The 14837-nt window shown below is 38.1% G+C and overlaps 1 protein-coding gene across 1 annotated transcript; it reads left to right on the plus strand.

The window, feature by feature from the left end:
* The first annotated feature begins 7424 nt into the window (after positions 1 to 7424).
* On the plus strand, positions 7425 to 14832 carry eif3jb (eukaryotic translation initiation factor 3, subunit Jb). The gene is made up of 8 exons (XM_036584118.1): positions 7425 to 7560; positions 7657 to 7748; positions 9580 to 9643; positions 9970 to 10061; positions 10411 to 10525; positions 11420 to 11596; positions 11986 to 12059; positions 13581 to 14832. The coding sequence occupies exons 1-8, from the start codon at positions 7539 to 7541 to the stop codon at positions 13710 to 13712; spliced, it is 768 nt and encodes a 255-aa protein (XP_036440011.1). The 5' UTR covers positions 7425 to 7538; the 3' UTR covers positions 13713 to 14832.
* Positions 14833 to 14837: the final 5 nt, after the last annotated feature.

The following is a 14837-nucleotide window of genomic DNA, read 5'->3' on the forward strand; positions in this document are numbered from 1 at the left end:
GTGTAGACGAACAAAACATCGAATAGTTTGATTTTATATTTAGCTGTTGAGGCTTCTTCGTAATTTTCTATTGTGTTTTCTGCTTTTTTTTCCCTGATGCTGAAAAATGAATAACTTAACGGCCATTTCAACTGACAAATAAGTAAATGAAGGGTGGTTTCTACCTAATATTAAGTGCAGTCTGTTCTACTGTGTATATTCTTGAACTAACCATAGATTATGGATGATGAAGGACTAGACTGACAGTAAGAAAGGAAAGGTTGAATATAAGTGAACCAATAAAAAAATTAGGTGGTATGTGAAAGAGAAAGTGAAAATTTATATTTTAAATTAAATTCTTTCAATAAAATCATTTATCAGCCTATTTAAGGCAACTGCTTTGCCCCCACCCAAGTTTTTTTAACACTTTTGTTGACTGCCTTTGTTGACTAATCTGTTTTCAATTGTGTTCACCTCTCCTCCATAGCTGGCATCCCAGATATGGCCATGTCTGCTCTGGTGAAGGAGCAGATTGAGGGAATCACCCCTCTCGCCATGTCTCTCATTCCAGCCAAAAAATTTGCAGTGAGTGATTTAAATGCTTTGTTTGAATTGATCCCCTAATCACTATTCAATACACTGGAAAATCAGGAGCACTAAAGAACAAGGGAGGTGAAGTGAAGTAAGCAATGTCATACACTAATGTTACCTTTGTTTGCTCATCACTCTGTGTGTGCACTGGATATTCTCCACTGTGTTTTCAGACACTACCACAAAATGTTGCAATGTACACCGATCAGCCATAACATTAAAACACCTCTTCATTTCTACACTCATTGTCCATTTTATCAGCTCCACTTATCATATAGGTTCACTTTGTAGTTCTACAATCACAGACTGTAGTCCATCTGTTTCTCTGCATACTTTGTTAGTCCCCTTTTACCCTGTTCTTCAATGATCAGGACCCCCACAGGACCACCACAGAGCAGGTATTAGTTGGGTGATGGATCATTCTTGGCAATGCAGTGATGTGGTGGTGGTGTGTTCGTGTGTTTTGTGCTGGTATGAGGGAGTGTTTAAACACCTCAGTGTCTCTGCTGGACATCCAGCCAACAACGTCCTGTGACCACTGATGAAGGACTAGAGCATGACCAAAACAAACATAAACAAATAGATGAACTATTGTCTCAGACTTTTACATCAACATGGTGGACCAACAGGGTAGGAGTGCCTAATAGAGTGGGCAGTGAGTGGACACAGCGTTTAAGAACTCCAGCAGCACTGCTGTCTGATCCACTCATACCAGCGCAACACACACTAACACACCTAACACACACAGTGTTACTGCAGTGCTGAGAATGACCCACCACCCAAATAACACCTGCTCTGTGGTGGTCCTGTGGGGGTCCTGAGAATTGAAGAAAAAGGTGAAAGGAAGTTAACAGAGTTTACAGAGAAACAGATGGACTACAGTCTGTAATTGTAGAACTACAAAGTGCACCTGTATAGTAAGTGGAGCTGATAATATGGACAGTGAGTGTGGAAACAAGGAGGTGGTTTTAATGTTTTGGCTGCTTGGTGTATAATGAACTGGGCGTAGATTTGAACATGGCCACACAAAAACAATTGTTCTGTTGTTCCCTGGTTTGACAGAGAATACTGAGTGCTGTTGAAACTCAGCTCAGCTGTTTGGCTGAATTTTCCTCTTTGTCTTGCTTTCCCTGTCTTCAGGTCATATTCAACCAGGCCCAGATCAGTGTGTTCTCCTACGAGCAGGCTGCAGCTGTCACTGTGGCCCAACGTTCAGCGCTGAGCTCAGTACAGGAGACAGCATTGTCCATGGTGCTCAACCCTCTGGAAGACAAACCTGTGGATTTCAGAGGTGCATATATGTGACACATATCACCCAGTCATATATAATCACTTGAGAAAGCCACATACATTTTTTGGTTTTGTTTATATTTTTGACATCATTTGAAATGCTAATTGCTTTTACATTGTGTGAACATTTTATGATAAATCAACCAATAACAGTCCAAAATAACATTGTACATTAAAGTTTAAAATGTTTTTTCCATTACCGATATTTTGTTTTAAAGTTTATTTATGATAGTGACAATACATATGGATCTTTCTATTGTGAAGTGACTATACCAAACCCTAACCCCTAAATTTCAACTTGTGAAAATACTTTTTTCCATGTTTTTTAAAAGACCTTTTTGATTTTTTAAAGTGAAATTGAAATTTTTATTCAAACTTTTTATTCAAAATTTATATTCAGAAAATGCTCTTGGTGACATTATGAGCTGTTAGATCTCATTGTTTTGAAGTAAATGTGTTCCAAAGTTTGTAAATCAGTGTGTATCATTTAGAATTGTCATTACCTAAACACATATTTTCTATAACTAAGTGAACTTTTTTGTGCTTAATAAAAATATTATGATTTTATGTGTACAACTGTTCTAAAATTTGCTAAAATTGCCTCTACCAAAAAACCACTACTGAAAAAATTTTGTAAAGTTTTGGTAGTGTTGATGAATGTTTTGGTGGTGATAAAATGGAAGGTTTGATCATTTGTTTTAATAAAATAAACATAATAAAGGCATAGGGTCATTCAAAGCAGAAGGATTTTAGTCTGAGGTCCAAGTTAGTTAAAAGTCTGAAAACACTGACTTTGAATAAATTCGATAGAATGATCCATACAACCAGGAATGTAGAAAAGTCAGAGACCATCCTTTTATTTATTTCATGTTCCAGCTAAGAATTTGTAGCTGGAATTACTTGGATTATGAGAAACTGAAAATGCAACCAACTAAGACTGAACTTTGGAGGTGTTTATTAGAAGCATTGAAGAATATCCTGGCAGATTTCTTTAGAAAAACTAAAAGCAAGTGTCCTGAAAAGAATGGAGGCTATAAAGGCAAATGGTGGACACAATAAATAGTGAAAACATGATTATTTTTTAGAGTTGGGGGCTATTGTGTACTTTTCAGTTTTTTATTTGATAGTGAAAAATTGGTAAAAACTTGTATTTAATGTCCATTTTACCAGGAAATTGAATAAACAAGAGGTGGTCTCTAACATTTGCACAGTACTACATGTATTTCACTGTGATTTTTGATTGATGTTATTATTGCTGTAACTGTCCACAGCAATGATGATTTGCAACATGAATGCTTGTTTACTCTTACACTACTATAGATAAAGCCTTTTCGAATTAAATCCATGTCTGTTGTATGTGTCCACAGGCAGGTCATTTGGAGTAGCAACAAGCGTCTGTCCCATCTGCCATCTCTGCAGTCTGCTGGTGCTGACGTTGACATTTCTCTTCACTGACTCTCTATGATCAACTATCTCTCCAATTTTCATGAAGAGTTATATGAGACTTGGACTTTTGCGCTGTTGACCTTCCTAAACAAGTGCAATATTCTGTTTTCTTAATGGCACTTTAAGCTGACCACTGAATGGATTACCTCATGGGGTTTAGGCATGAAATGCAATTCTATAAATGCCTGATTAGCATTTATATTTATTTATTTATTTAACTCACATGTTATTATATTTATTCAGGTGTATCATGGTATGTCCGCATCCAAAGATTTGGTTAATGTCATGTATCTATAAGATGACATTTCAATTATATTTACACTTTGTTAATTACAGTACAAGGATTGTAGGGACTGTTTGAATGTGTGATGCTGATTGTCCAACAGCAAGTTATCTACTCTGACTTACTATAAAGCTGAATTTTGTTGACCACAGTGCTGTAAAGCAATATAGTGCTTCATTCCTAACCTTATCTATTTACCTCTATATTCAGGGTCTTGTGTCATAAGCCTGAATGTAAACACAAGTAATAAGTAATATTTAAGTCCTGACAATTAAAGTATGGAAGCTCTTTAACATGTTACTGTCAACAACAGCATAAAAGCTTAAGGATGTTAAAATTGGCTGAAGCTGCCAAGTTCTGAACTAAGTCTCTCTTGAAGTCTCAGTGTTTTTCCTGCTCTAACACAAATTTAACCTCATTAAAGCATCACTATGGAGGATTTGGAGATATGGAGACATCTCTGGTGGAAATACGTAATTGCATGCAACATATGACTTGCGATGATGAGTGAATTATTTACTGTTGTCGTTATATCTTCATCAGTATAATGAATATTTTACATTTGAGACTTAAACATCGAGTTGGACCTTCTTTTTGAGCCTGTGCATGTGACGTCAATTTGTAAAGAAGTATAACGTGGTCCGGAAAACTCCTGCCAAATCCGTCCCTGTACCTGTGACTTTTAAAAATTTTCAAGCTTTACAGGGTGACTCGCAGTGGTGTACCATGCTACTGCATGCTACTCATACTACAACAAAACTTTAAAATTTCCAGCACTGCAGGAACAGGGAATGGGATACACTGTTAAAATGTACAAAATCTAATTCAGAAATGTTGGACATGCGAAATGCTTATAAAAACAGAAAACAGTGGTTTGTGAATCTACTTTCACCTGTATTTAAACAAAAGCAGTACAAAGACATTTATTTTTTCATCTTTTTACCTTCATTGTTTTGCAAATATACACTCACTCAGAAATTGATGTCTGCAACAAGTTCTAAAAAGGTTGGGACATGGATAGCTTAAGACTAGGAACACTGTGAAATGTTCAAGAAAAATCTTTAACAGATGATGCACTCATGATTGGGTATGAAAGGAGTGTCCAGGAAAGGCCTAGTCCATTAAAAAGCAAGCATTGGTCAACGCTCTCCACTTGTGTCAGCGAATAATCTAACATTCTAACAATCTAGTAATCCAACAACACTCCTTGATGTGCAATTGCAGGGATTTTAGATGCTTAAATCTCTACGGTGCATGAAATCATCAAAATATTTATGGAACCCAGAGAAATCTCTATGCAAACAGGGCAAGAACCACACTTGAATGGCTGTGGCCTTTGATACTGCAGACAGCCCTGCATTAAAAACCAACATGCTTCTGTGATTTTTATCACCACAAGGGTTCAGAAATACCATTGTGAATACACTGCATGTCACTGTATCCACAAATGCACATTAAGACTGTACTATGCACAGTGAAAGCCTAAAGTCCAGAAACACTGCCGAGTTCTCTGGGCTTGAGCTTATCTGGAATGGACTGATGCACAATGAAAACATGCACTGTTGTCTGACCAGTCCACCTTTCAGATTGTTTATGGAAAGAACATTCAAAGTGTTCTCTGGGCCAAAAAACAAAAGGACCATCCATACTGTTACCAGCATAATGTTTAAAAGGCAAGGTTTGTCATGATAAGGGGGTATTAGTAAATAGCTTGCACATCTTCGAACACACCAATTATGCTGAAAGGTATATACACATTTTGGAGCAACATGCGCTGCCTTCAAGACGATGTCTTTTTCAAGGATGTCGATGATGGCAGCAAACCACATTCTGCATGTGTTACAACAGCATGGCTGTGTAATCGAATAGCGCGGGTGCTACACTAGTCCAAACCAGTCCAGGTGCATTATGAAGCACAGAATATGACAACAAAAACTCTGTATGGTTGCACAGATTGCTTAGCAGGATACTGGCAAAAAAATATTCTTTTAAAACTAGATCAATTATCTTCTTATTTTCAGTCCCTAAAAGAGTATTAAGTGTTGTTAAATGGAAAGGTGATGTAACACAGTGGTAAAAAGGCTTCCGTCCCAACTTCTGTGAAACGTGTTGCAGGCCCCATATTTGGGGTGACCATATGTTTACAAAACAAAAAAAAGTTCATAAGATAAAATATCAAATATTGTGTTTGTGTACCGTTTTTAATTTAATAAAGGCAAAACAGAATTTCAGCTAATCTCAGCTTTCTGTTTTTATTAGCTTTTCACTTACTGTCCCAATATATTTAGAATTGGGTTTGTATTTTTTACATTGCATATTTTCAGAATTAATGTCAGCATTTTGTCCTTTTGAATTTGTACTGTTGCGAATTTACTATGGCTTTATGAGTCATCTGATAATTAAAAAGGGTGCTTACAAAAGGATGTAGTGTGTTTGCTTTACAACAGTGTTTCTCAGCCTTGGTCCGGGAGGCCCACTGTTCTGCACTTTTTAGTGCTTTTCCTGCTTTAAAGCAGCCACTTTAACTCAATAATGGGCTGTTAATGAGCTGATTTGTTGGATCAGGTGTGTTGGGAGCAGGAAAAGCACTAAAAAGTGCAGGGCACTGGGCCTCCAGAACCAGGGTTGAGAAACACTGCTTTACAGTACAATACCTCTTAACAATGTGAGAGCTTATGATGAACTTCATATAGCTCTCGGATCCCTGTGGAACGCACTAAATAGTACATGAAATGATGGCTGCCTTCCTCACTCAAAAACAGGCAGGTAAAGTAGCCTAAACCCTCAAGTAAAAATATTGTCACTTTAATGTAAAAAAGATTCAAGCAGAAGTAAAAGTAGCATTGGTGAGTGATATATGTAAATGATCTGGGCTGAAAAACTTATAGCTTCAGCATGAGTGAACAGAGCTAAACTGCTTTAGGCTGAATAGGTTGATAGGTATGCAAATGCACTGTATTTCTCAAAATGCTGACTTAATATCACTTATTCTCTTAAAATATTGACTTAGTATCTCTGAATAATTACATCTTTTTGAGATTTTGAGTTAAATCTGACATATTTTGTCAACAGTGAGTTATTGAATGTCAGAAAAGTAAGGAATTGAAAGGTTTTGTTCCAAAGTGCTATATATCCTTTTGTAATGACTTTGAATATAAAAAGGTTTTGGAAAAAAAAAAAAAACAGCTGATGTTGAAAAACACTTTTTATTTATCTAATGAAGGTTGTATTATCATAATATAGCATTGACATTTCTTGTGTGTGTGTTTGTGTGTGTGTGTGTGTGTGTGTGTGTGAAGCCCACTCCAAAATGACCCTTGAAAGTGGTCTATATGAGTTTTGCCAGCAAACCATTCATACTTTGGAATAATACATAATTATTTCATAATTAAATAATTTTAAATAATTTAAATGTTTCATGATATACATTGTAAGAGAGTGGGCTTTACACATACAAGAAATATCAATACTATATTATAATTCATATCACCTTTATTAGAGAATTTAAAATGTGTTTTCCAATTCACTACAGATATTACTATTAAAAAAAGTTATTTCTACAACTGTTGGAAATGGGTGTACAGCGTTTTGGAATAAAACTTTATTTTGAGAAAATACATAATTATTTTAAAACAGTAACTTAATGTTTTAAGAAAATGAGTCATTATAAAAACATAATCAGTCAGAATTTTAAGTAAATAACTGAAAATGTTGACATACTACTGACAGAAACAGACAGAGACACAACAGCTGAGCTTCTACCTGCTGAGAGGCTCAGTCAGGCACTCTGTGCTCCACACGGGGGCGCGCGAGCCGTTATCGTCATGAACGCGCTCGAGTCCTCCCGGATCCCGTCCACTTCAGTTCACTGAGAGCGCCTCGCAGTTCGGCGCACATGCTTTAATCAGCTAACTTAGCGAAGAGTCTGACAAACCCGCACACGCACAAGATGGCGGACTCCGACTCATGGGGTAAGAACTACACATGTAGAGCTCTTATCTTCTTCTGAAGGTGATGTTCATTAAATGCCCGGCACCAATGTGTATTTGTTGTTGTTGTAACGGTAGACGCGGATAACTTCGAGCCGATTGAGCCGATCAAGAAGACGGCAGGGCTCCAGGACAGATGGGAAGGCGAGGACGAGGAAGACGACGTGAAGGTAAGTTAGTGAGCCAACTTTCATTACAGAGTTAGTTTGAGGAATTCGTATGCCGTTGAATAAGCCGCGGTGACTGTCTGTTAAAAAGCTGTATGCACGCTGGCTCCTTATGTTTTTAGCCCTTCAGCTAGCCTACAACGTTAGCCAGTATTGGGTTTGGTCGGTATTAGTTAGCTAGCGAGCTAACCTTAGCTGAAATAGCGGTCTGCTCCAGTTTCTGGTATTGTAAAAGTTAGCTTTCTAGCTAATGAGATGGCGCTGTGGCTCGCTGACGCCGAAACATTAGCGTAACGTTAGCCAGCCTGATAGCACAGTCTGAAGTTGGTCAACTAGCTAGAAGTGTACGCTGAGAGCTAAGCTATGTAGCTTTCAGAAGAGAAGAGAAGTCGGATTTGGATTAAATAACATTCACGCGTTCACACCCAGGGCTAATAAATATTAGTTTTCAAACTGACCATTAGTGCCTTCATATTAAGCTGAACTGAACGGTGGAAGGTAACGTTAAGTGACGGGCCGCGGAGGAGCGCGTGTTAGCACGCTGGCTATCTGGGTTCTCCACAGGTCCTCGTATTACAGCCATTTCACAACCGTAGTGTCGGTTTATGTTCGCGTTCATTCTTGTGACACCACGGCCACTGTAAAGGTACTCAGAAACGTCGTCGTAGTTGCTTTGCTTATTAATTTAACATAGTTAACTGGACCGCTAACAGTTTCTAGCAAACTTGCTAGCATAGCCTGCTGGTATGAACATGCTGACAGGCCCTGGAGCGCCAGATGGAGCTTTTCACTCACAGATTGTACCGTGGTGCTCTGTCTCGCATCTATATGATTCACGAAATTCGACGAAAAGTCATATTCATATTTAGTGTGTCTAACACAAATACCCGCGTATTATTATCTCGCAAACCTGAAACCGGCTGACAGCAGCTGGTTGCGTTTTGTTGGCCGGTACCGTGGCGGTATCGTATGACTGAACTGAGTCATGCTGCGTCTTGCAACTTTTGACACTGGCTGATACTTCAGAGTGATCTAGAACCCTCTCGGATGACACGTTTTCACTTCCCCCTCCATTTCAGTCGCCTGGTCTGTGTTATCAGTGAACAGTATTTCTATTTTTTGGAACGCATTTCTGGAAAGGACTGGCTGGCTGGAGCTTTTCAGTAGCCAGTGACGTACAAATGTACTCTGTAAAGGGGTCATCAGCATTGATTCCCAGCATAGCTTTATTTTGTATTTATTTTATTTTTTGTTGCTGTTTATACTTAGTGTATACAATATTTTCTTATGTTTTATTAACATTCAAGCATCGTACTGTAGTCCCATATTACCTTTTGGACTACCACTTGTATATTCATTGTTCAGCACTGATTCTGCTGTCAGGTAATCTGGATTTTTTTATTGAGAGAGTTTTGTGGTGATGGTTACATCAGAATTTTTAGTGGAGAATGAAACCTATTCAAAGAAAACAACTGCTTGACTTGCAATCGCAAGCAGTGTTAGTCAAGTAGTGAAGTGTTGTACTACAAATATAAGTACTAAATTGGAAATGGCAGAGAATGTGAAAGTTGAGGTATTTTTAATGAATGTACACCAGATATCACATACCTCACATCATAAGGTGCATTTAAGTTTCTAATTTCATATCAGCAGCTCACCTTTATTTGATTGATATTCAATGTTATTCTAGCTATTGTTTAAAAAGAGAGGCATTTTGCAGCTTGCTGAATTCTGTAAGCCTGAATATTATGTGCATTTTGTACTTGAATGTTCATTTTTTTGGCCACTTTTTTTTGTGAAATTAGGGTGTCTTAAGTGCTCTTTTCTCATGCAGGACAATTGGGATGATGAGGAGGAGGAGGAGGAGGAAGAGGAGAAGGTGGAAGAGAAAGGAACAGGTGCTGCTTTTCACTGAATTGTAGTGTAATGGGCAAACTATTAAGAAACTATTAAGTATGGTGGTGGAGTAGAAAACGTGTGGTGGACAAAGCCTGGTGTGATACATTATGGTAGTTATGTAAACCTAATGTAGAGTTATGTAGTATTGACTGATTTAGGCCTAAACTAATTCTTAGAAACCATGAAACTATGTGGAGTCTTACCTTCATCTTCAGGTTGAACACTGATATCTGTGTTGTCTATGAATCTTTTGAATGTTAATATGTTGTATGGCAGCTGGATTGTCCCTTTACATCTAACACCGGTGTATTTCTGTCTCTGACAGAGGTGAAAGCTCCAGAGAAGAAAAAGCCGGGTGCTAAACTCAAAGAGAAAGAAAATGAGAAACAGAGGAAACAAGAGGAGCTCAAGAAGAGGGTGAGTTGTACAAACTGACAGGTAGTTGGCTTTCTGGATTAAATTCCTCTGTTTATGAAGGATTTTCTGTTGAGTCTCTTGAGTTTTCTATTATTCTTAAGTCTTTATAGGCCAGGACTAAACTGTGCACATGGTCAATGTTTAGGCAGGTTCTGAATGCTGATAAAGAACTATTCTCCTACTTTAAGGTTCCTTATAAACTCGTCTTAGCACTGTACACCATCCTATCATCTTTTGAAGATGAACTGGCAGTCGTATTTTAACTGAAAATCTAAAAGGTTATATAATACAGCCCTACAGTACATTTCTGGAAACATATTTAATATTCTCGTTTTAAATGTTTGAATAGTTAGAGGAGTCCCAGGCTGACGTGCAGCTCAGCCCTGAGGAGCAGGCAGCAGAGAAACTGCGTTTGCAGAAGCTGCAGGAGGAGTCAGACATGGCGCTAGCACGTGAAGCTTTTGGTAAGACCTTTCTCGTGAACAATAATGGCAAGAGTAAATTAATGCAGAACACATGATCTGTGCACTCTTATAACTAAAAAAATAAAAGCATTTTTCAGTGGTACTTGACTTGGACATACAGCTTTAGGAAAAACCTTTAAATGGTATAAAGCCTTTACATTATGTGGAGGTTCTTTAATCTTTCTTTACCCTCACACTTCATTCATAGATTGTTCTTTAAACACCTCTGCTCAAACTCTTAACATCTGGAGATATAGGATATAGAGGATGTGTTAACTTATTTTCACAATCACCAAAACATTTAAATTGGCCAGGGGTGCACAGACTTTTGTACATGACTGTATATTTGTTTTTTAAGGAACCAAAAGTTGTTGTCCTGTGATCTTGCTCCAGAGAACCCTTTTTGGCACATTCATTTTTGAGTGTGCATGAACCAAGTGAGCAAGTTTCTGTTCAGTTTCTTTTCTGTCAGTTTTTTTGCAATTGCTTGTGTCTTTATGTAAGATTGTTTATGTCTGCAAACATCCCAAAGGGGAGCGCTTGCTGGTTCACTTGCTGATAAAATGAGAAACCCTTTAGTTTTGTCTTTTTATTACAGTTCATTGAACACCATACTTTAGGTAAACAACCCCCAACTAATTTCAGTTTGTGGGAAAAAACTTTGTTTCTTTATGGAATAGAAGACATTGTGATTAAAGCCTGCTGTACCTCGCAGCACGCGTGTGCTCCTGGCCATTTTACTTGTATGGGGATTTGTGAAAGAAACCTCTTTCACAATTTCAAGTTGTTAATGTTTCTGTTTCCTTTGCTCCCCTTGAATAAATGCTTTGCTGTCAAAAACATTGACAACTGTAGTTACTTGACCAGCTCATCTCTTTTAACCTTTAATTGCAGGTGTTGACACAACTGTTACTACAAATAGTGCCTCTGGAATTGAAGCCATGTGTCCCTCAACTAAGGATGACTTTGTAGTTTTTGCAAAGTTGCTGAAAGACAAGATATCACAGTTTGAAAAGTCAGTGCATTATTCCAGCTTTTTGGAGTCACTGTTTCGGGAGCTTTGTATTTCATGTGAGTGCTGTTCATCCTCCTGTTTTTATACTTAGTTTTTCATGGCAGGTTATGAGTACTTGTCAAGTAGAGGGCACTCTCCTGAGCAACTGTAGTTAGTACCTAACTATGCTGCATGTTGCTAGCTGTATCAAACCTAACAAAGAAGTGTTTAAGTGAATTCAGCTTTGCTGGATCAACGGTAGACAACAAAATGTAGGTGCACACTGCGCCAATAACCGCATTAATCCACAATTTTTGCAGACTAGATTTTGTTTTTCATGTTGCTAAAATGTTACTTTCTTTGTGTCACTCTTGCAGTGAATTATTAAGGGAATAGGTCATACTGTGTAATCCAGAGAGGTGTGTTCATTTTCATTGATGTGCATTTGTTGCTGTATTTTTCACAGTGGAAGTAGATGACCTAAAGAAAATCAGCAATTCCTTGTCAGTCCTTCTGAGTGAAAAACAAAAGCAGGAAAAGGTGAGTTGTGAGCTTATTCCTCCCTCCAGTAAACACTAAGCAGTCTTTTAGGGTCTGATGACTGGCAAAGGTGTAGTCCCACATCCCTGCAGTAGGGGGAGCCTTTTGTCTTTTAGTTACTCAAGCCTTATCCGCATAGGGTCAGTATGACTGAAGGTTTTCATTCCGGCTAGAGCTGGGAGATATGGCCAAAAATGTTATCACGATAAACAAAATTCATATCAGTCAATATCGATACATACCGCGATAAATGTTAAATTGTTACTTCTTTCAAGTTTGAAGGCTGATTTTTGCCCCGAGTGGTTAATTGCTGTTTTAAACTGTCCTTTAACATGACAAACACTCGCCAAACAGAAGAACAATTCACAAATCTGTCATGAGATAATGGGAGAAGGTTTCTGATTGGCTGTTTTTACCAGCTGGAAAACACAGCTGCAATTTTTGTAATGTTCATAATTTAAGAAAGAAAACAGATTATTTTTAGCTGTCTGGTGACACAATATATCTAATGCTCGCTGTGTAAAAGCATTAACTGCAGTGTGATTCTCTCACACCAGACAGAGTCCTCCTCTTTGGTACGTTTAATCTGAAATCAGTGCTTTGTCTTGTTTGATATACAGTTTCATCAATTCGCTGTGCTGTGCAAGTGACAGTGCTGCTTCAAGTTAGCCAGCTGCTAAAAACAGCTAGCCTGGGAAGCTAGTGTTCTTTCTCTTTCCAATGCCCCACAGCATCTTCAGTTTTCTTTCATTTAAATCTGTGTCTTGCATGAACCCACTTCTTTCTTTCACTTTTTTAGCTTGGGAATGCACTAATACTAAAATATGACTGTTCGAGCGCTGTAGTTGTGAGGAGCAGATGTGATTTAACGCTGCTAAAGCTTGTTATGGTGTTGGGATAGAAGTTAGTTCACTGGCCAGTACAGTTACACCACTTATCTCGTCACTGGCACTTGGTCACAGGAGAACAGATCGCCGATCGCTCCACTCAAACAGGGAATATCACTCCGCCTTTCAGACATTGCTAAAGTATATTTAGGACTCATTTTACTAATTGCCCCTCCCTCTCTAATCATGTTGAAAAACCCGGAAGTGCACCCTCTCGTGGCGACAGCAGAGTAGTGTCGCTTTCCTTGCAGTAGAAAACGCCAACAGGGCTGCCGCTAGAATGTGGAAGTGTGAGAATGGTGTATTATATCAAATTTATCAAACCTTTTTTATCGCTCTATCGAGGACAAGTTATATCACGATAATTATTGTTATTGTTTTATTGTCATGATCAGTTGTTTTAAAGACTAAAACCAGTTGTTTAAAGGAGTGCAGTCAGGTGCACTGTTGCTTGCCTGGAATAAGAACCTGGAGTCACATCGTCCCTTTGTTGATAATATTGAACACCCATGTTCTGCCATGTATAATCTGGGTTCATAAAGGCTTTTTCTATGATCCAAATGTATTTGTGTTGTCCTAAAGAATGGGATAAGTCTGTCTTTGCTTATATGTTGTCTCTTGATGTTTTCCATAGGAAAAAGCCAAAAGCACTAAGAAGAAAAAGAAGACTCTTGGCGGAGGCGGATTGAAAGCGACACTGAGAGATGACTTTAATGATTATGGAGACTTTGATGGCGGCTACAATGATTATGAGGACTTCATGTGACGAAGGCTAAACCCAACCCCCTGCCCTGTCCCAACTTTCCTGTTTGCCTCTGTACCCAAATCACCCCTCAGACATGCAGCAGCACCCCCCTCATATTTATCAGTGCCATCTTGAACTAAACTGAACACTGTGTCAGCCCTTTACTTTTGCTTCAGTGGTCAAAACAACTCTTAGTGAAGCTGCTATCACCAACATTGCCCTTTGGTGACGAAAGGAAAATATATCAAATTGCCTTGTATTTACAACTCTGCCTCCAACAAAGACTTTAGGACATGAGACATCTTTTGCACAAGTGTCTTCTCTGATTGGCCTAAACGAGAATTGCAATGCCTTATAGAACACCTCATAGAAACGTGTTTATTTTGGTTGAACTGAAATGGCTGGTGGTGTTAACTTCTGAGCAATTTTATTTACATAGAAAGAATTGATATTCTATGCAAAATAGTTCTAAAGAATGTCTAGACAGAAGTTTGGATATTTTGCTCTTCTTGTGGATGTATCTGCAGAACAGTATATGGTATCTACATCTTTGATGGCCAGTCATCAGCAACATCAGATGCACATAATTCAATTTTTATTCTATAAAAATCAGTCTATAAAAGTCAGAGCTTTTACAGTAGGACACTACACGAGGAGCAGTGATGGCACACTGACTAAAAAGGGATGGAAAAGCAAAAACAAAGTACAAATACATTAAAACATTTAGCATCGTCTTGGAAATGCTATTAAAAGATCAGTAATCAATTTTTGAAATAACCTTCATGTGTGGAAGGTTTTACAGTATGCCATTGGGTTTATTTGGGGGGGCTCATTTAAAAGTTTACTTTGCTCTCATGCAGGTAGATTTAAATTACTACTAATGCAGGAATGTGGGGCTCAGTCTTTTGTTATAGCTTCTGCAAGCTTGTATCAAGTAAGAGAAGGAGCAAGCTCTCGGGCTGAACAGACTAAATGTCTGCTCACCTTCAACAATATTTGACATCTGAGGTTTTGTTTCTAACCATTTGAAAAGATTTGCTTTACAAGATACAAAAAAAACTGGTGAATGATAGATCGGTGGCAAGACTCCAGCAGTGTTTTTTAAGGATCTAATTTAATAAAAATCATTGGTCAAAAGGAATTTCT

This window comes from Colossoma macropomum, unplaced genomic scaffold, assembly GCF_904425465.1.
Source record: "Colossoma macropomum unplaced genomic scaffold, Colossoma_macropomum, whole genome shotgun sequence".
In the NCBI taxonomy this organism is placed as follows: Eukaryota; Metazoa; Chordata; class Actinopteri; order Characiformes; family Serrasalmidae; genus Colossoma; species Colossoma macropomum.

What these genes read in the sequence shown, in the direction of transcription:
- eif3jb (XM_036584118.1), top strand. Translation starts at nt 7,539, where the DNA reads ATGGCGGACTCCGACTCATGGG. An exon ending in GGCGGACTCCGACTCATGGG is followed by an intron (nt 7,561 to 7,656) that starts GTAAGAACTACA and finishes TTGTAACGGTAG; the next exon opens with ACGCGGATAACTTCGAGCCG. An exon ending in GGTGGAAGAGAAAGGAACAG is followed by an intron (nt 9,644 to 9,969) that starts GTGCTGCTTTTC and finishes TGTCTCTGACAG; the next exon opens with AGGTGAAAGCTCCAGAGAAG.